The following is a 21208-nucleotide window of genomic DNA, read 5'->3' on the forward strand; positions in this document are numbered from 1 at the left end:
CAATAGGTACACTTGAAAGTAAAATTACGTTTAAAAAAATATTTTGGTTGTCATACCTAAAATGAACACTAGAGTGCGCCATAACACGTTTTTTTCAAGAGATTAAAAAATATAAACACTGGATCTAATCTAAAGGAATACAAAGACTCGGTTCCCACTAAAATATTTTTATTTAAAATTGCTATATTAGCAAAAACAAGGATTCATTTCTTCCCAAAACTGGGTTATTGTGTTAGAAGTAACAGAAAAAAAAAAAAATTTACCTCCTTTGCAGCCCTTTTAAAACTGTTTAATACAGGTGTCGTTCCAAAAGGAATGATGAAAGCAGGAAGGAAAGAACTACACCATTTCAACCCATAATAAATTAGACAAAATCACAGTTGAGTAGTTCATGATGGCAAGGAATACTATGACTTTCCGGCTAATCTCTAATAACCAAACATGGACTTCGTAAAGACCGCGGGTTTTAAACAGTGATGCATCGATACAGATATTATTATCGGTACTGATACGGCACAAAAATGACTTCATCGGAATATAGAACGCAACACTCGTGATTTAAAGCAGTTACAGTAAAACAAACATCTGTAAGTAACCTGAATGAACATAATGTTCTGGAAAAATATTTTTCGGGAATGATGAACGGAATGATTGGTAATTGCACAACGCTCAGTTTTTGTGTGCGCATGGAAAACTGCACAACACATACCTCAAACCACTTTAATAAATGTCTATAATTGTATTTTGATGCATAACAGTTTCCCTTCATAGTACCTCTCCCTTAAAACGTTAACAGTAACTCCCTCAAAATGTCCATAGTCACCAGCCAGTTTATTCGTCACACCCGGCGCGCTCCAAAAACGGACGGTGGCGCTTATTGCAGATGATGAGTGGGGGTATCTCCTCACGGACTGGCACGCGAGCGTACGTCTAAGTGTACGTAAAGTGCAATGTTTTGAGTGTGGGAACCCTTTTAACAGCGTCACAGGTAGCCACCCACGCACAATAGCAGCAGCACATGCACGCTCAACAGATAGACGCCGAGTAGCAGTGGCGTGCGGCGGCGCCAGCATACGCCAGAGCGCAGTGCCCGTAAAAAGCTGCCGGTGGTGCCTCGTCGGGTCTGCGGGTAGAGTGAAGCGAGGTCAGAACTTTAAGCTACTCGACCGGAGCGGAAATATTTGAGGGCGGAGACTCACCCGTGTGACGCTGCCTTCGGGCGGCTCGATAAAAACGGCCGTCTCGGAATGATCCTCCCATTTGGCTTGGCTGCGAAAGAGTGCAACGTGAAATAAACACAAGTAGACATGACGATGTCAGCCATTCTCCACTTTGCCTATTTTCATACCGCCTCAGTCGATCCTGGGCCTCCATGAGCTGCTCTTCAGCTGACAGTCTTTGCTGCATCTCTTCCTCTAATCTGAGGGATAACATTTTTGTGAGCTCCATAAAGCATGGAAAACAATCTTGCCATGTCGTCCTGAATAAATGCATTTTTATTATTTCATATTCCATTTAGGACAAGACTTATTTGTAATGACCATACCATTTAATTAGCAATTGGGGAAAAATACTTAAATAAAAAGAATATCCTGTAAAAAGAAAAAAATATTGAATTAGAGAGACTGAAACAATGACATGACTCCGCTGACGTCATCCACCTGTTGGGTACGCAAGAGCCCTCTAATGGTGGGCGTGGCTAACCGGCAGATTAAAAGACTAATTTCTCGTCATCTGCGCTTTGCTAAATTGTTGAATACAGTCAAATCGTCTCAAAATATGATTCCAATTCACATAATAATCCTATTTAATAGGGATGTCCCGATCCAGGTTTTTGCACTTCCGATCCGATACCGATATTGTTTTACACTTCCGATCTGATACCGACCTACCTGAGCATGTGTTAAAGTTTAAAGTTATTTAGCCTCCTTACTTAGTTGTCACTCATGTTGAAAAAGGTTTTAGTACTCTTGATAACATCTAGCCAGCTGAATTAGGTGAGTCTGAATAACACACAACAGTTGGTAACAGGAAACTGACCTGTTTATTCGGTGACAAACACAAAACATTATAAATAACAAACAGAAATGGCATAGTCAGTCAGTAAAACGTGCAAATAATATTGTAAACGGTCTTAAAAAAGCAAAACACACCAACAACCTCAGTGGAAAATCCCACAAATCCCCCAAGCTATTAGATGCTTTTAATGTTTTGTGCATTAGTTACAAAAATTGTATAAAAAGCCTCTCACGTTTAAATAAACGACTATTTCAGTATCACGTTTACATTTTAAAACAGTAAATAAAATACTCAAGTCCCCATTCTGTATCAGCAGCTTTAAACTACATTCAATTCATTTAATTTTGCGAATCAACTGTTAAAAGTTGTTAAAATTGGTCCCGTTATTCCATAATTTCCCTTTTGTCTACTTTCGACATGTGAAAGTTTTCAAACTGTTTTGAAGATAGATTCAAGTCAAGTCAAGATTTTGCCGATTTAGGAGTATTTTAGATAAAAAGTTAATTAAGTTCGCTTGGAAGGTTCACAACCGCCTACTAGGGAAGTCTTCTGCTTTAAGATGTCGGCCTCTTACTAACGCATCTAGTTTTCCATACTTCAGTGTTGCTCACGCCGTCGAGTCTGTCATTTTGCATCTAGTTCTATATACATATGATATCTATTATGTACAGTAAAACAATATTGACGAAGTTTGTAGCAGCTGTCAGCAGCAGTCAGGTATTCTTGTGTTTTTTATCCAGCAGCATGAGTTGAGCTAAAGCTGTGAGTTGAGCATTACCCGGGTCTATGACAAGCATAATGTTTACTCTCGGGACGCAATGCGGTCCGTTTCTCATTGCGTCCCGAAGACCGGGCTGTGTATTAGTTCCGCTTTACTTGACATATTTCAATAATCGGAATTTGGATGTTTGTGAATCGTTCTCGAATCTTCCACGCCCGAATCGCTCAAGGATGACGGCTGGGCATGTTGTACCGTGGTTCTAAGTGTTGGATGGTGCGTTTTTACTCACGTGAGATAATGGCTCGTCATCCAGAATGAATTCTTCGGCAATGACTCTTGGTATTCCCTGGGCTTTGGGACTGTCGAGTGCCAGTTCGTCACGCATAGCAAAAGCTTCTGCCAGTGTTAGTTGCGTAGGACCTTTCTTTTTGTCTTCGGTTTTCTTAACATACTCCTCATATTGTTTGTGGTGGTATTTCGCTAAATGCTTGATTAGGTTGGTTGTATTAAAACTAGGGCTGTCAAAATTATCGCGTTAACGGGCGGTAATTAATTTTTTTAATTAATCACGTTAAAATATTTGACGCAATTAACGCACAAATGCCCCGCTCAAACAGATTAAAATGACAGCACAGTGAAATGTGTACTTGTGTTTTTCGGAGTTTTGGCGCCCTCTGCTGGTGCTTGGGTGCGACTGATTTTATAGGCTTCAGCACCCATGAGCATTGTGTAAGTAATTATTGACATCAACAATGGAGGGCTACTAGTTTATTTTTTGATTGAAAACTTTACACATTTTATTAAAACGAAAACATGAAGAGGGGTTTTAATATAAAATTTCTATAACTTGTCCTGACATATATCTTTTAAGAACTACAAGTCTTTCTATCCATGGATCGCTTTAACAGAATGTTAATAATGGTAATGCCATCTTGTTGATTTATTGTTATAATAAAGAAATACAGTATTTATGTACCGTATGTTGAATGGATATATCCATCTTGTGTCTTATCTTTCCATTCCAACAATAATTTTATAGATGGTTTGAATTGCAATTCATTACGATTAATTAATTTTTAAGCTGTAATTAACTCGATTAAAAATTTTAATCGTTTGACACCCCTAGTTAAAACTTCTTACAGCTTTACCACTACGCTTGACTTTATTGTGGCATATGTTGCACTCTGCCTCTTCGTCTTTGTCGTCCTTTAAGGTGAAATGATCCCACACAGCTGACATTTTTACCGATAAAGTCTCTCGGTAAATTGGGAGACGGTAATGGTTGTCTCCTTGTGCCCTGCGATTGGCTGGCAACCAGTTCAGGGTGTCACCTGCCTACTGCCCGTAGTTAGCTGGGATAGGCTCCAGCACCTCCGCGACCCTCGTGAGGAAAAAGCAGCATGGAAAATGAATGAATGAATGAATAATGTAAATGTAGTGTGTTGAAGGTGTGCCGTAAAATGCGGACCGGATTTTAAGCAAACCGAAGCAAAAACTGGAATGGATTATGTAAATCGGTGCGCTGGAAAACCCGGACCGGACTTTAAAAAAATATGGATCGGAATTTTTCCGTGTTCCGATCCGGTACCGATGCGCATTTGTTTGCCCATATCGGCGTCCGAAGACTTTTTTTTCTCCTGTCGTACGCACTTTAAGGAATCGAAGTTTGGATACGCTTGATCTAGACCAAAAAGTTTTCTCTGGACCCGTGTCGTACCTCTGCTGCAGCTGTAACAGCTCCGTCCGGGAGGTGCGCACCTCCTGCAAGCTGCTTCTCTCTTGAGGAGCACCGGGGGCACTGTCTACTTCCTGTGAGGCCTGCTAGTAAGAAGATAAAAAAAACATTACTCTTAGGATTTTTTTTTAAAAACATTTTTATGTCAACCTCTCCGTTGTAGTGTTCCTTCTGGCGTTTGGGCGTGTGCGCACGGGCCTCCTCCAACATGGCGGTGAGCTGTCTCAGCTGCTGATCGCGCTCGGACAGCGCGCTCAGGGTCTGCTGCTTCAGCTGCTCAGCTTGGGCTAAATAGTCTATGTGTTCCAGTCTGGATTAAGAAAAAAAACAAAAACAACAAAAAAACATGAAGATGACCATTTTGTGATGTGAAATGTTTTGTCCTGACCTGAGCGTCTCTATTTCTTGCTTGTCCTGGGCCGCAGTGTTCTCCATCTCCTCGATGATGCTCGCCAGTTGCGTGTTCTTGTTCTTCTCCTCAAAAAGCTCCTGGCTGACTTTGATGAGCTCTCCCGCTCCCAGGCGAGCCAATTCCGACTTTTGGGTCTTCAGATGCGACGTCTGCGCTTGAAGCTGATCCAGCTACCCGAAAGGGGAAGAGGTATTCAGAGAAACTTTAGGTGGCGTTGGAGCAAGGCGCGACTCACCAGTCTCTCTCTATCGTTTTGCAAAGCTTGCAAGGCGTTCTTCAGGCTCCACACTTCTCCGGCGGTGTTTGTAGAGGGGCTTCCGGCTTTGCTGAGCTCTTCCAGCTTGAGGCCGAGCTGGCGGGCTTTGTGTTCCGCTTGGTCCTTGCTGTCCTGAAGGGAAGCCATGGCCTTACCGAACGACTGGTTCTCCGCCCTCAGCTGCGCCGCCAGCTCCTTCTCCTCAAGGAGTTTCTGCTCGACGGCTAGCAGGTCCCGAGCCAGCTCGGCCACCCTCTCCTGAGCGCTTTCGGACTCTGTGCGCATCAATCCTCCCTCCCAGCGCAGCTCCGAGAGTTCTTTGGTCTCACTCTTGTGTTCCTCCCTTTCCTTGAGAAGGTTCTCCTCCAGAGCTCGTGCCTGCTCTCTGGCTGCCTCCAGCTGCTCCTTCAGCTTCTCCACCTCAGCCCCAGGAATGGTGCCAGCTTGCAATGGCGTCATCTGCTCCACTTTGACCGTCTCAGACTCAGCAGAGTTTCTCAGCGCCTTCTCTAGGTCATCACGTTCCTTCTCTAAATAGGCGATACGCTCCCGCTGGGTAGCGAGGAGCTGTTTGTGTTGAGAGTCCTTCATGCTGAGAACTTGCTTGAGTTCGTCACGGTAACCGTGGAGCTGAGCAGACAGTTTGGCCTTCTCGGCGTACAGGTCGTCCCTCTGGATCAGCAAGGAGCGCAGCTCCTCTTTAAGACTGTTGTTCTCGCTCGCAGCTTCTTGAATCAAAGCATCCTTGTCTATCATGACCTGAAGGTGTTTCTCCTCCAGCTGCTTGTATGTGTTGAGCAAGCGGTCTCTGTCGTCTTGCAAGGAGCCCATGGCCTTCGTGAAGGAGTCCAGTTTGGTTCGCCGGCCGTCGCTCACCTCCTCGGCCTTACGCAGTTGCTCCTGAACGTCTCGTAGTTCCCCTCGCCTCTGCTCTAGCTCCTCCTCAGCATCTCGCGCCCTTCCCTCCGCCTCCGTGCGTGCATCTTCGGCAGCCTGGCAAGAAAAACGTACTAGTTCATGGATTTGAACAAAAAGATTTTTTTTTTGCTGTTCTTACCTGTGCAACAGCTTGCTCCTTCTCATCCAGCATTTCTACTTCCCTCTTCTCCTTCTCGTGCAATGCCACATGCAGGTCCTCAGTCCAGGCCTTGGAAGTGTGCAGATCTGCCTCCAGCTGCTCCAAGGTCAGACACAGACGGCGATATTCCGCCTCCCTCTCTTGCAGCTCGGCCCGGGCCCCGCCGATGTCCTCTTGCAGACGAGCCACTGCCTCCTCCAGAGCGCGGGACCGCTGGCTGTGGGCTTCTACCTCATCCTTGAGAAGACGCGCTTCGCTTTGCGCCGACTGCAACTCTGTAGTGGTTTGCAGTAACTTTGCACGCTCCCTCTCCGCTTCGGCCCGGCTTTCGTTTAGGTTCTTCTCCACCTCATCCAATTTCAGTTGCTGTTCCTTGCAGTTTTTTTCTAACCTGTAAAGTAAAATTTTAAAAATATTCTCATATCTGTAGGAACCCTAAGAAAGGCAATTTCTGACCTACCTTTCCAATGAGAGCTGGAGTTCTTCTTTGAGAGAACATTCGTTCTGAAGGTTCTCCGCTAGCTTCTTGGCTCTGGTTTCCGCGTCCCGAATTTCAGCCTCTTTGCCGAGCAGAGCGTCGTTAAAGCGCGCCTCCCACTGACGGGCCTCGTCCAGAACTCTGTCTCTGTCGTCCTGAAGCGACGACATGCAGCGCGAGAAGGCGGCGAGTCGGGCGAGAGACTCGTCGAGGCGGGCCTGCATCTCTTGCGTTCGTCTCTCAGCCGCCTGTGCGGCTTCTCTAGCTACCGACGTGGCCTCTTCTTCTTTGTCCCGATCGCTGTAAGCCTCCTCCAGTCTCAGTTCCATCTCCTTCAGTTCAGCTCCTAATCTGAAGCGCACAGAGTCCAAGTTTTGCTCCGCTTCGACTTTCCAAAGAGCTTCTTTCTGTCCGATATTCTTTTCTAAAGTCGTTTTTTCAAGAATGGCCTGGTTTAACTGCTCCTTGGTTTCATTCAAGTTGGATTTACAGTTTGCCAATTCTGTTTCGGTTCTCTTCAGCTCCTCCAGATTTTTTGAATTCTTCTCTTGAGATTGCTCAAGGTTCTTGCTGAGCTCATTGTGACCCAACTGGAGGGCCTTTGCTTCCACTCCCAGTTCACTGATCCTTTCTTGATACTGGATGCTGTCCTTCTGAAGCTGACGGACCTCCAGTTGTTTTTCCCTCAAGAGTTCCTCCAGTTGACGCGCTCGGCTCTGGCTGCCTTCTTTGACCCTGTGAGCAGACCTCAGCTGCTGTTCCAGCTCCCTCTGTTTCCCCATCTCCGCTTCGGCTTCGGCCCTCTGCCTTTGGGCTTGCTTCGCGTCTTCTTCCAGCCGGGACGCTCGGTCTGTCTGAGCCCGGACCTCGGTTTCCAGGTCCCCTCGTTCCCTCTTCAACCTTTCCAACTCCTGCTGAAGCTCAGAAAGTTGTTTCTGGCAGTCAGCTGCCTCCTGCTGGTAGCCGGCGATGCTACCGTTGAGTTGGGCCAGCTGATACATCAGACGGTCTTCAAGCTTGTCTTTTTCACTTTCCAGGTTTCTGAGGAGTTCCTTGAACTGGATCTCTCGTTTGGACCCTTCCTCGATCAGACACCTTTCTTGTTCTTTGCCCTCCTGCAGACGTTCTTCCAAGGAGGCCATCAGAATGGCCTTCTCGTTGCTCTCATTGAGATCTTGCTCAAGAGAGGAGATTCTAACGTTTAGTTCGGCCTCCCGCTCCTGCCAGCGTTCCTTCTCAGAATCAAGAGCAACTTCCATCGCTTTCAATTTGTTGTCTAATAAATCATGATCAGTTGACAGTTCTGATCCAACCACTTGAGCAGAGGTTGAACTTATGTAGTCATCTGGACTCTGCTCTGAGGCATCTTTGGACTCGATCATTTCCGCCTCCGTCACGACGGGCTCTGATTGCTGGACGTCTGTTACCATTGGACCAGTGAGGTCTTGTGCTTGCACTTGGTCAAATTGATCCTTCAGCTGTTCCATTTGCTGTTTTAAAGTATCTCTTTCTGCCACCGCAGTGTCAAACTCAACTTTCAAAGTCTGCATTTCCTCCCGAAGTCTGTTAAGCTCAGTGGTTTGAGCTTCATCCTCTGATGTTTTTGCTTTCTCCTGCCCCTCGCGAAGTCTTTCCGTCTCCTCCTCCAGCTCCAGGATTTTTTGCTGCTTGGCTTTGACAAACTTCCTCATTTTGTCTTTCACCAACTCCACTTCTTTGCGGGCTTCCTCAGCCTGCATTTCAGCTTCCTCCTTCGAGGTCTCAATGGCTCTCACCTTGGACGCCAGCTCCTGTCTCTCCTGCCTGGCAGCCTCCAGGACTAGCCTGCTGCGCTCCGCCTCGTCACTGACATTTTCGTAAGAGCGGAGCAGGGTTTCATATTCGTCCTTCATGCCATGGACCTTCTCTTCCCATTCTTTGCACATGTTTGCGGCTTCCTCTTTGGCAAGTTCCCCTTCTCTTCTACAGGCGTCTTTCTCACTCGCTATGGCGTCCATTGCCAGCTTGAGGCTCTCGCAGGACGAGCCTAAACTTTGGTTTTCTAATAACATGCGGTCCACTTCGTCAATGAGCCGTGTGCGTTCTGTCTTGAGTTTCTCCAGCTCATCTTGGGCCACTTGCATCCTCTGATTTAGTTCAATGATGAGGGTCTCACTCGAGGACAGCTGTTCCTTCAGAGTTTTGTTCTCTTTTAGCAGGTCTTTGCGAGAGATCAGTGCCGCCTGAAGCTTACGTTGAAGCTGTTGAAGCTTGGTTTCGCTCTCCTCCTCCTCTTGCCTCTGGGGAACCTCGACCTCCAACTTCTTACTTTTCTCCTGTTCTGCCTTAAGCTCCTGCTCTAAGGATGCAATCAGTTTGTCCTTGTGGCCCACAGTGTCTTGTATTGAGAGTATGAAGGAATTTTGCTCACCAAGCTGCTGGCTTAGCTCAGTGATCTCACGGTTTTTATTGTCCAGGAAGAGGTTGAACTCCTCCACTTCAGCTTGAAGAGCCGCAATCGAGTGGGCGGACTGAGACGACGCTATGACGGTTGCAGCTTCCATTTCTGCTTTCAAGGCCTCAGCACACGACTCAGCTTGAAGGTGCTTTTCTCTTAGATCATTAATTTCATCGGAGAGGGCATCAATCTGTCTTTCATTTTCCCGTAATGCTAGTATCTCCTTTCTAACTTCTTGCAGTTCTATCTCCTTCTGGGAAAGACTGGTTTGAGTTCGCTGAAGCTCGTTTTCAAGCTCCAGGTTTGCCACCTGCATCATTTGGATTTCTTCTCTGAGCACTTTCAAGGGTTCCTCCGTTTGAACAGGGAGATCCCCCGATTGTTTGTCGAGTTGCTCTTCCTCAACAACAGATCGAGTTTGCTCAGAATCAGTCTCAGATGCTGCAAAATCAACCCAGTCTTCTTGGACCCAATCTTTAGCTGGGATTTTCTCAATGTTTTCAACAAGGTTCTTGTTCTCCCGAGGAGGAAGCTCCTCTTCCTGGCGGCTCATTTTTTCTTCTAATTCTTTCACCTTCGTGTGAAGAGCGTCACGCTCTCCACTCTGTAGATCAAAACGTTCCAAGAGCTCGCTGTATTCATCCTTTTGCTGCTTCAGCTGATCCCGATGATGCCGGTCTTTCTCTTTGGCTTTGCGGATGCTCTCCTTGCGAGATTCTTGGGCCTCCGTGACCTTCTTCTGAAGGGTTTCGCATTCCGTTTCCAGGGAGGCTACTTGCGATCGTAACAAGGAGTTGTCAGATTCAACATCGGTCTGTTCTGTTTCGTTATCCTTGCTCTGCGCAAGAGTTTCGGATAGAAGTTGCTCCTGTTGGATCATCTTGCACTGAAGGGTTTCGATTGCTTCGTCTTTAGATCTCAACGTTTGCTCCAGCTCCGCTAGTTTGACCTCCATCTCCTCAAGTGAAGCCTTTTGAACCTCGGGAGGAGTTTCGGATTGTGCCGTGTCTTTTTCTTCATTGTTCTTTGCCTCCATCTCCATCTCAGCCACCTTCTTCATCAGCTCTTTCCGTTGCACGAGCACGACCTGCAACTTTTTTCGTGTGCTTACCAGTTGTGTTTCAAGCTCTTCTTTGGAACTCCGTAAACTTGCGAGTTCCTCATCCTCCGGCGCAGGGGACTCTTCTCTTAACTGCTTAAGTTCTACAAGTTGTGCTTTCAGTTTGTCCACTTCACTGTTGACCAGGACTCGCTCCTCTGCTGCCTCGCTGAGTTTTGCAGACATGCTTTCATCGAGTTCTGTCATCTCTTGCTCTTTCTGGTTGAGTCTGCGCTGCAGCTCACTGATCTCAGAGTCCTTCTTGGACAATGAGTCGCTGTCAAGAGCAGATATCTGCAACTGTTCCAACATGCTGTTCTCCATATCTTGAAGTTTCCTCTCCAGCTGGGAGGATTGGAGCGCGCTGTCATCTAGCTGTGCACTCAACATCAGGGCTTGGCTCTCATGCTTGGAGATGGCTTGGCGAGCCATTTGCATATCGGCCTGGAGAGCCTGTATATCCTGCTCCTTGGCTTTTCTGTCAATGGATAGAATTTCAATCTGTTCTTCTAGAAGACGCATTTCTGCACTCCATTTCTCCGCCTCAAAGCTGTTGTGCTGGGTAAGACTTTGTAGTTCCTCTCTGGCGGACTTGAGCTCCTCTTCAAAGTCTCTGGCCTGAGCTTCAACCTCTTCTTTCTCAGCAATGAGCTTTTGCATTTCTTCTTCTAGACTACCGATCTTCTTACGGGACTCTGCAGCGGCCTCTCTGAGTGCTTGTAGTTCAGCCAGAAGTTCCCCGTATCTTTTCTGGAGCTCCTCTGCTATGGCCTGAGCAAAAACACCCGAGGGAGCATTTTCAGTGGAAGAATCCTCCTGAGTGACGTGAAGCGAAACATTCTCATGGATTATGAGAGAGGACGACGTGGCTGAAATTGTGGAGGTTTCTTGCTCCCATGACTGGAGCTGGCCAAAGTCCTGAACGACGGACGGCCAATCCTGGCGTCCGTCCTGGTTCACAGCTTCGAGAAGAGTCCAGCTGCTGTGAGCCACCTCTGAATCAGTGCTGGTGACCATCTCGTCGGAAGAAGTTCCTTTGGACTCCTCAGGGGATTCCTGATGTTCGAGGAGCTCCGGGCTGCTTTCGTTGCCAGCGGAAATGGAGAAGATGGATGAGTCCTCAGCGACCAAGGTAGTCTCCTCTTCTTGGGTATCCTCCAGGCTGTCGGGAGGCGTTGCAGAATTATCTCCGGAGTCGTCAACCTCAACCTGGCCTGGAGGTTGATCGACATTTTGAGCAGATGCGACACCACCGGCGCTTTGTTCAGCCACACGCAGACGTTCTTGCAAGACGCTCAACTCATTGTCTTTTTCGGATAGCTGCTGCTTCAGTAACATGAGGGTCGCTTTGAAAATCAAAGATTCAAATTTTTAAAAAACTCAAGCGTTTTGGAAGACACTGATTAACCCCAAATAAACATACCTCTGTCAGCTTCATGAGACGCATCTGTTTGTGGCTCCACTGAATCGCCTTCAGAAAGCTAACAAAGAAGAAGCATAAAATAAGACACCCATCTTATAGTCGTTGTTGTTTAATCAGAAGCATCAGCATCTGAAGGTCAAATTCAAAAGTGGGTGATGACAATGGAACAGGGCAGAAGGGATTAGAGGGCTCACTTCGAGTCTGTGACCTGGTTTCTGTCACGTCTCGTCTGACTTTGCAGATAAGACCTTATTAGGAGCACTCACCGGCTTGATCTGCTGCTCCAGCTGCTGAGCCTTGGCGATGGCCTCCTCTTTCTCACTGGTGCTTGTGTCAAGTTGCTCTGCAAAGGAAGGTGTCGTTTTAACTCAAGAACATTTGAAAGACGTAATCTTCTACCTCACCTTGCAGTGCCTTTATGTCATTTCTGAGCTCAGCACAACATTCTTCACTCTCTCTCTGATCATCTTTCAACTTAGTTACTTGTGTCTCAATGGACAGCACAGTGTCCAGAATAATAGAAAGGTCTTCTGGGATCATTACATCATCCAATGGCTGAACAAGGGTGAGAGGTTGCAAATGTCTCCAAATCTCAGCCAAGACTTCGTTCTTTTTCTGGGCCGCCTGTCGAAAAGAGGCCAGTTCATTTTCCAGCTTGTCTACTTCCACTTTTGTCTCCTCCAGATCGCTCCGGCTGGCCTTGACAACGTCTGACTCTGCTTCTCTGGAAGACGCCAGCTCCTTCTCGAGGCGAGATATTTCCAACTTGTCTCTCTCTGAACCCTCACGGCACGCTTGGACGCTCTTGGTCATCAACTCCATCTCTTTTTCCAGCCTGGCAACTTCAGTCTTCTCCCTCTCCAGGTTGACGCTAGCCGCCTCGCTCAGGGAGGAAAGATCGCTCGCGTGCCTCGCCGCTTCCTCTTTGGCTCGCTCCAGTGCATCCTGGAGGGCGGCGGCGGCGTCGCTTGCACGCTGGGCCCATTCCTGCTTCTGCTTAAGGGCTTCTGCCAGCTCCCCCTCCATTTTCCGGAACTCTGCGGTCAAAATCTGGGAAGAAAAACAATGGTTTTGAAATGACTCAATTAGGCCTGAACGATATTGGAAAAAACTATTGTTGCAATTTTTGGGGGGTTTGCGATATATTGCAATATTATATTGCGATATTTGAAAAAAATATATATTTTAAAGAAATTTTCACTAGATGACTTGAATAGCTGTTTGGAAAGACTTTGGATGACTCACCATCACCACAGTGTACAGTGATCCCTCGTTTTTCGCGGTTAATCGGGACCAGCACCCGCCGCGATAAGTGAAAAACCGCGAAGTAGCGCACCCCCCCCCCAATTTTTTTTTAATTTTATTTTTTTGCTGTGTGTTTTTTGTGCTCAGTGTATTTATTCAGATTTAGCAACTGGAAACATACATATAAGACATGTTTTTTTTCCTCACTTTTCCCCCCCAAAGTGATTTTAAAAATGTATATAAATAAATGGTTTTTAAGCACTTCAAATGTCATAATTATGATCAGTTTTAAACATAACTATCCAACCAAATCATTTTTGAACAAGAATAAAGTAGTGTAGTAGATAAATGCTTAGCTTTATGAAATGCTTCTGTTTATCTACCTTAGCTGTGACTCTTGGAGTGTCATGTAGAAATTTCAAACCCCTCATGATCACTTCTGGCTAGAGATGTCCCGATCGATCGGCATCCCGATCACGTCATTTTCAAAGTATCGGAATCGGCAAAAAAATATCGGCCATGCCTTTTTTTAACATATATATATTTTTTAATTAAATCGTTTTCTAATTGTATTTAACGTTACAGACATAATATGTTACACTCATCCAGAGTCTTTAGTTTAGGCTTAAGGTAGGGTTATCAAATTTATCCCTATAACAACGGTAATTTAAAAAAAAAAATGTATCACGTTAAAATATTTAACGCAATTAATGCATGCACTGCACGACCCACTCACGCATGGTCGCGCTCAATCTGTCATGGTGCAGTTTTACCTATATATAGAGATAAAAGGCGGCGTAAAATGAGTAGAGTGAATTTTGGTAGCCTTTGGAGCCTTTTTTTAATTGGCTAAAGCCTTACAATCCCTCTCCCTACGATTAGAAATATCGTGGGAAGCAATGTGGGGAAGCAAAGTAGCAATTGATCTTTTTCTGAACACCTTATGTTATTTCCCAACGCAGAGAAGATATATCAATTGGTAGCACTACGCACAGTCATGGTTCCACTTCCCATCATGCATTTGGGTTGAATGGCTGCAGTATCATTTACTGAAAGCTTAACAAATACACTATATGGCAATATTTAGTCACAATATACAAAGTCACAAGTCTTTCTATCCGTGGATCCCTCTCACAGAAAGAATGTTAATAATGTAAATACCATCTTGAGGATTTATTGTCATAATAAACAAATACAGTACTTATGTACTGTATGTTGAATGTATATATTCGTCCGAGTTTTATTCATTTTTTTCTTAATGCATTGCCAAAATGTATATGATCAGGAAAAATTATCGGGAATGATTGGAATTGAATCGGGAGCAAAAAAAAGCAATCGGATCGGGAAATATCGGGATCGACAGATACTCAAACTAAAACTATCGGGATCGTATCGGGAGCAAAAAAACATGATCGGAACAACCCTACTTCTGTCATTTATTTCATATGTCTCCAACGTCCCCCCCACACACACATTCATTCCAGCGCGGCTTCCTTGCAGAATCTGCTTAACAAGTTAAACGATGATTGACAGATGCTCGTGTGAAGTCTGCTTCTTTGGCCAGATCAAAGCCATCGTTAACTTTAATAAGCAAGTGCCGCAGTGACTGAGAGGAACAAAGGGCTGGGAGAGGGAGGGTGTGAGGCTGTGAGCAGAGCAGAAAGCAAGGCGTATGTGGATTTAAAAAAAAAACAAAAAAAACTACTGCACGTGCTTGCGATTGGACTATCGCGCACGCGCACATCGCAATGGCGATGTTTAAACGACATTCAGGCTTAGACTCAATCATATTTCAATAAATTTGGATTGAACAATTTGAACCTGTTTTTGCTGGTCTGCACTGATGACTTCCTGCTGAAGCATTTCAAGCACTTTTGAACGGGATTTCAAGGCTTCCTCCAACTCCTCGCAGCGCCGCTGGGCGTCGTGAAGGGCCTACACGATGCCACGGACTCGGATTAGCACCAGTTATCACACGGCATAATTGTCAAAAGAAGTCTCTCGCACCTGTTGCAGCTCGACGTCTTTGGACGTTTGCGTCGTGGCGCTCTGCAGCTCCTCTTCATGTTTCTGAATTTGCTGTTGGAAGCGCACATCCTTGTCTTGCACCACCGCCTGTAGAAGCTTCAACTGCTCGTTGTGGGCGGCTTCCTTCTCCTTAAGCAGCTCCTCGGCAGCACGGAGTTGAGCTCGCAACTCTGTGCTGTTCGCCTCCTCCTCACGGAGCTTGTTTTGTAGCTCCTGCAGGTCGTCTTCCGCAGCCACATCTTTTGAAAAAGAGTTGTCCAGGCTCTGTTTAAAAAAACAAACAAATTTTTTGGGTTTTTTTAATACGATTTTTGCTTTGAATTCACGTAGTGAGGTATAATTGAACGAGACTTACGGTCGTTCCTTCTTGAACCTTCAAATTATCGATCTGCTTGCTGAGGGAGGTTATCTTGGCTTTTGCCTGTAGCTTAAGTTTACTAAAGCGAGCCTCGCTCGTCTCCCTCTCGTTCTGTGGATAAACGCAATACACTTGTATGATATATAGGGGTGTGACAAAATATCGAAACGGTGATATATTGTGATACTTTGTATCCCAAAAGGTTATCGATATGCTCCTGCCAAGAATGGAGATATCGTTTTGAAAAGGTGTCAATGTTTAAAAAAAAAAAAGAAAAAAAAAAAAAGATAAAAGGAACCAACAAGTTGTTATCAAAAAGTCATCAGGCAATCATCTTTGTAAATGTCACTGGAACGGCACCAAACAAAAGTTCCAGCATCATCACCTTGTCAAGAGTCAAGAATCTGCATTGGACAAGGTGTCAAGAATCAAGAATCTGTATTGGACAGGGTGATGATGCTGGAACTTTTGTTTGGCGGCGTTCCAGTGAGACTTTAAATGGCCCAAAATTACCTAATTGCCTGCCATTGACAGCCATAGACGTTCAATCCGTTTGAAGTGGGAGGGATGCCAACCTGCCACCCTCCCAGTTCAAATGGATTGGACGTCTACTACTGATAAACTCATTCCAATTCACACTAGGCGCTTGTTTTTCCGTTAATTAGCAGTTTGTAGAATATCCTTGAATGATTTCCTGACCAATGTATTGATAATCGTTGTATCGCCATATCATTGTTATCATGAGCTTTGTATCGCAAATTGTATCGTATCGTGAGGTACCAAGAGCTTCCGCTCCTAATGATATATGTCAGAAATTGTAGCTATTCAAGTTATTCAACCTTGAGAAGTGCATCTTTGCTAGCCAGCTGCGTGTCCTTGTCACGGATGAGCTCCTTCAGCTGCACCACCAGCTGCTCCAGGTGGGCCAGACGTTCCATGGCCTCCTCGGGGGCCTCGGCGTCTGCCGGAGCTTGGACGACCTCGGCAGGAAGCTGATGAGTGAGCTCGCCCGCCTTGAGAAAAATATTTTAGGCAAAATTAACTTGAGTGACAGTTATTTCTCATCCTCACCTGAGTCTCTCCATCTTGACCCTCTTCTCCAGAAAGCTCCTGGAGGACGGTGGCCAGACGACTGAACATAGGGGATGGCACTGTACAAAAACAAGTGTAGAAAAGAGCTGCAAGCTTACTATGTACTTTAATTCATGCAGACAAAAACATTGGTTGAATAGCAGTGTTGGGAATAACGCCGTTATAAATAACGCCGTTACATACCGGCGTTATTTTTTCAGTAACAGGGTAATCGAACTAATTATTTTTTCCGCCGTTACCGTTACTGACAGTCAAAAGCGGTGCGTTACTTACTTTGAATAAATTGAAGAAACTAACAGCCGTAGCGAGTCTACTTTGTTCTATTTATTTGTCATCCAAGACTTGGGGTGCGTTCAGGTTCATGGCAATGAAAATAGTAAACACACATAGCCTACCTTTGCAAGAACGATAGAGTTGCCGTTTGATACGGTCATAATTTGCAGGTCCTCCACCCGTCCGCAGCAAAACTTAGTAGCAATTTGTAATTTCGGAATCGCTGAGGAGTTTAGTAATATACGCCAAACATTTAATACAGCAGAATGTCCAATTTGTCTAATTGTGGAAACCCGTCGACATCTTTACTCCATTTGTCTTTGGCTTGCTCGTAAGGGTCAACATTGTTCACATCCTTAAGTTTGATCACATATCTGTTCTTTGCCTTAGTAACGAGTTTGTCTCTTTATCGAACTGGCAAGTTAAAGTTTAATGTCCTGCGAGCCAGACCTGCTTCCAATATGGCTGCGTTGTTGTCAAATCTCATGTGATCCCCCATTCTGTGACGTAAACGCTCGGGCGTAATAGTGCACATACTCCAGAGCCGGTGTTTTCACACACAAACCGGAACAGGGCGTGCGGCAAAACAGATGCAGAGATATGATGACAGAGCATTCAGAGGAAAATTTGTCCTTCACGAGGTAGAGATATAAACACTATTTCAAGTTGGTCAAAATTAAAGGAAAACAACGTGCATGTAAAGTGTCATTTATGTCCCGGGGCAAAGCTTTTGTCGACATCTGTGGTAAGTAATTCAGATCTGTTTATCTTTGTTGCACTTCAAATGTAGGATAAATCTGTTGCTGGTGAGGTGCAATAAATATTACAAGGTTCTATAACATCTGTCTGTTCTTCTCTATTCAACTGACTCGAATACTGCTCAGAAAATGTCAAATTCTTTGACATACAACAACTTCTTTTTAAAGTAACGGAAATAGTTACTTTCCTTGGTAACTAGTTACTTTTACTATAGAGTAATTCAGTTACTAACTCAGTTACTTTTTGGAAGAAGTAGTGAGTAACGTGCATGTCAAGTGTAATTTATGTCCCGGGGCAAAGCTTTTGTCGACGTCTGTGGTAAGTAATTCAAATCTGTTTATCTTTGTTGCACTTCAAATGTAGGATAAATCTGTTGCTGGTGAGGTGCAATAAATATTACAAGGTTCTATAACATCTGTCTGTTCTTCTCTATTCAACTGACTCGAATACTGCTCAGAAAATTTCAAATTCTTTGACATATAACAACGTCTTTTTAAAGTAACGGAAATAGTTACTTTCCCTGGTAACTAGTTAGTTTTACTATAGTAATTCAGTTACTCAGTTACTTTTTGGAAGAAGTAGTGAGTTACTATAATTACTTTTTTTTAAATAACGTGCCCAACACTGTTGAATAGTATTAAAGGGAGCATATGAAAAATTTACGAAAATGCTAAACACGAATACGTCTCCAATTTTTTTCCCTGCACACATTGACGGCGATCCCTAACAGACTTCCGAGCTGTCACGAAATCTACCGAGTTTTCCCGATTCTTTCGTCAACTGTTTCCCGACCGCGTCACAGGATTTGTCCACAGGTACGACTCATCTATTAAATTTTGAGATGGACTAGACTAATACTGACGCCCGAGAGGGCGGCGGACATGTCAGATTGTTGCAGTGTTTGTAAACTTGCAGGGAAGAGGCTGTGGAACGTTTGTTTACAGTAGTTTCCGTGTCGGTGCTACTTAGCTAGCTAACGCTCGCGAATTAGAAGCGAACGTTTCGATCGGTGGGATTAAATATTTTCGAGTGTGACAGTCTTTAATGGAGTCTGCAAAAAAGTGAAATCGTAAAAGGACCTTCGACTCACCTGTACGAGTGCTTCCTGGATGATCTTCGGCGCTTTCTTTTTGAGCTTTAGCTCCTCGGATGGATTTCCAAGCAGAGCCACATCACCAAACTCTCCCGGAAACAACTTCCTTATAGCTGATTGGACAACACGGTAAGGCACCGTGTGTCAATTTCGAGGTAAGGGACCGTCTTCGGAAACGCAAAGATGAGTCACCCATTTAAAGAATAAATAAATAAATAAATACAGCGATCCCTCGTTTTTCGCGGCTAATGGGGACAAATATCCACCGCGAAGTAGTAAAAAAAAAATTGCGGGGTGAGCGTTCAATCTATGTATTCAGACTTGGCATTGGAAAGACATATTTTTTCCACTTTTTCCCCAAAGCATAATTTAAAAAAAAACATTTACATATATATGGCGGAAAACAAAGACAAGGGTGAAAAAGCATTTTCTGCTCTTGCAGCCCTCTTTAAAATACACTGCTGTATTTTAAGCCAAAAGAATTGTTGTGTTTGATAGAACAATATGTCTATCTGCTGCCATAGCAGTTTCATGGTGCATTAAGCCCCTGAACTATTTTTAATTTGTCCGTTTTACCCTGGAGACCCCCAGACAACGTGCAACCGCTTTTGTTTCAACCCAGCCATAAAAAGATTTGTAATTATGTTTTTCAAAATGTCTATGATTTTTAGCTTAGAATCATTAATTGATGTTTAATATTTAGTTGGAAAAAAAACGACTTCATAAAATGTTCACTCGCATATTTTAAACTTTGAAAAAAACATGTCACAATGAAAAAAAATGTAAATAGGTCACAGATATCTATAAATATCACTTGTTTTTGTTTTTTTGTTACTGTCGCATTTTCCCCGATATTTTAATAATCGATACAAACAAAAATTGGGGGATTTTTTTTTTAAAAGGGTAAACATTTGAAAATCTCGACCACTCCTTGATGTCTGCCATTTCTGCATTGCGAGCCTTGTTATATTACGATGTTTCACCCATAAAATCCCCAAAAAGTCTGGTTGTGGCCATTCACAGCTGTGTCTTGACACTCGGTGATGCATGCTACATGGAGCATTTGGATGGAAAAGTGGTAAGTACGCGATAATAGCTCGTTAAAATCAAAATTATGCTCTCCCCTTGAGTTATGGTTTAGGGGTTTAAATTTTTTTTAATGCCTTCCTGTTCAAAATGTTTCTTCCCCCAGAAAATTGAGATTTTAAGCTGCAAATCGGACACTTTTGTAATTTGGCCAAATTGGGGTTCTCAGAGCAGAACTTAAGTCACCTGAGTTTTTTCCGCCATTTATATATTTTAATAAATGGTTTTCAAGCACTTCAAATATAATAATTATGATAAGTTTGAAACATTTTACTGTCCTGCCAAATTATTTTTAAACAGGAATAAAGCAGAAAAATGCTTGGCTTTATTAAATGCTTCATTGAGTGAGTCCACTCAAATCCAAAGCTGCTCACTTACCCACAAGGAGTTGCCACAGCTAATGTTTAACGGGTTAAACGATGATTGACGCATGCGGCGCTGTGAAGCTCTGTTCTCTGGCAACATCAAACTTCAACATCTCCCAATCGTTGTTAACTTTGATCAGCAACTCAAGTGCACTCACTGCCTGACCAACAACAAGCAGGGAGAAAAAGGGAGGGAAGAAGAGTGAGACTACGCGATCGGCTCGGGACAGCTCATCTGTTTTTTTTGTTTTTTTTTAATTGGGAAAAAAAAATCTACGATGGACTGTGGGCGTAAAGTTTGAAGCGTAAAGTAACGAGGGATCACTGTAGTGCTTTGACTCAATTTATTTAAGATGGTTGGCTGCCATTGACGAATGATCGCTGGCAGCCCTCCCAGTCCAAATGGATCGGACGCCTATTGCAGTCAATGGCAGCCAACGATTCTAACATAGGAATTTTTTTCTTTTTAGGTAAAAGAAAAAAATCTAAAATATGGCAAGGCAGGTCAAGCTGATCGTCAGCCGTGGCAGACAGCTGGCTCGAAGCCTGGCACTGCTGGTCAACTACGTGGCGGTCTTCGTTTCTTTCGTCGGCCGCTTCGTGCAGTGGATTGCAGGAGCGGGGAGCTGGACGACGCACTTCATGCACTGTACGCTATCTGTCTTTGATGGAATTTGCACGCACTTGCGACGCGTAATGAGATGGAAGACCGGCATTGATTAACTGTACAACTTATGTTTTATACCTGTGGCCTTTAGGCTTTACGGTAGCATTTTATGGGCTCTTTTAATCCATATGTTACATTTCTACATGCATTATCATTTTTATATTTAAGTCAATGACTTTCATAAGCAGGGGGGAAAAAATCTAGTTTGGGGACGCATACTTTTTTGTTAAAAAAAAAAAAAAGTCAATTGCACAATAATCAGTTAATTGTGCGGTCATGACAACCTATACTGTAATGTACAAGTTTCTTTTGTTTTAAATGATGAAATGTCCTATTTTTACATATATTGTTACATAATACATTTCTTTAAAAAACTAAATGATTTTTTTACCCAAGATTTAGACAACTTTCATTGGGGAATATTTTGTTTTTTGTTGGGTCTGACAGCTGTTTTTAAACCAATATTCGGGTGCCCCGAATATTATGTCAAGTTTTTTTTCATTATAGGATCGCAGTTTTTGGGAAAAAACAAAAAACTACTTAAGAGATGGATGAGTTTTATAGTTATTCATATATTGCTATAA

At 44.0% G+C, this 21208-nt stretch overlaps 1 protein-coding gene across 3 annotated transcripts; it reads right to left on the reverse strand.

The window, feature by feature from the left end:
• Positions 1 to 213: 213 nt before the first annotated feature.
• Positions 214 to 20082, reverse strand: golgb1 (golgin B1). 3 transcript variants are annotated; one of them, XM_057855620.1, is made up of 19 exons: positions 19971 to 20082; positions 18504 to 18619; positions 16361 to 16440; positions 16129 to 16302; positions 15287 to 15400; positions 14911 to 15195; positions 14725 to 14838; positions 12063 to 12708; positions 11925 to 12001; positions 11659 to 11716; positions 6682 to 11581; positions 6201 to 6612; positions 5123 to 6136; positions 4864 to 5057; positions 4626 to 4785; positions 4458 to 4558; positions 1349 to 1420; positions 1200 to 1269; positions 214 to 1123 (listed from the first exon to the last, which is right to left on the reverse strand). In XM_057855620.1, the coding sequence occupies exons 3-19, from the start codon at positions 16427 to 16429 to the stop codon at positions 983 to 985; spliced, it is 8601 nt and encodes a 2866-aa protein (XP_057711603.1). In that variant the 5' UTR covers positions 16430 to 16440; positions 18504 to 18619; positions 19971 to 20082; the 3' UTR covers positions 214 to 982. The 3 variants fall into 3 exon arrangements, with proteins under 3 accessions (XP_057711603.1, XP_057711601.1, XP_057711602.1); XM_057855618.1 differs by having other exon boundaries at positions 4458 to 4561; XM_057855619.1 differs by lacking the exon at positions 19971 to 20082 and having other exon boundaries at positions 4458 to 4561; positions 18504 to 18631.
• Between the last annotated feature and the right edge of the window lie 1126 nt (positions 20083 to 21208).

The sequence above is a fragment of the Corythoichthys intestinalis genome, chromosome 13 (assembly GCF_030265065.1).
Source record: "Corythoichthys intestinalis isolate RoL2023-P3 chromosome 13, ASM3026506v1, whole genome shotgun sequence".
Classification (NCBI taxonomy): Eukaryota; Metazoa; Chordata; class Actinopteri; order Syngnathiformes; family Syngnathidae; genus Corythoichthys; species Corythoichthys intestinalis.

Excerpts from the sequence above, each read along its gene's own strand:
- golgb1 (XM_057855618.1), bottom strand. The coding sequence starts at position 16,429 with ATGTTCAGTCGTCTGGCCACCGTCCTCCAGGAGCTTTCTGGAGAAGAG. Across the intron at positions 15,196-15,286 it reads AGGTTCAAGAAGGAACGACC|AGCCTGGACAACTCTTTTTC; the intron begins GTAAGTCTCGTT and ends TTTTTTAAACAG. Across the intron at positions 4,786-4,863 it reads CAAGAAATAGAGACGCTCAG|ACTGGAACACATAGACTATT; the intron begins GTCAGGACAAAA and ends TTCTTAATCCAG.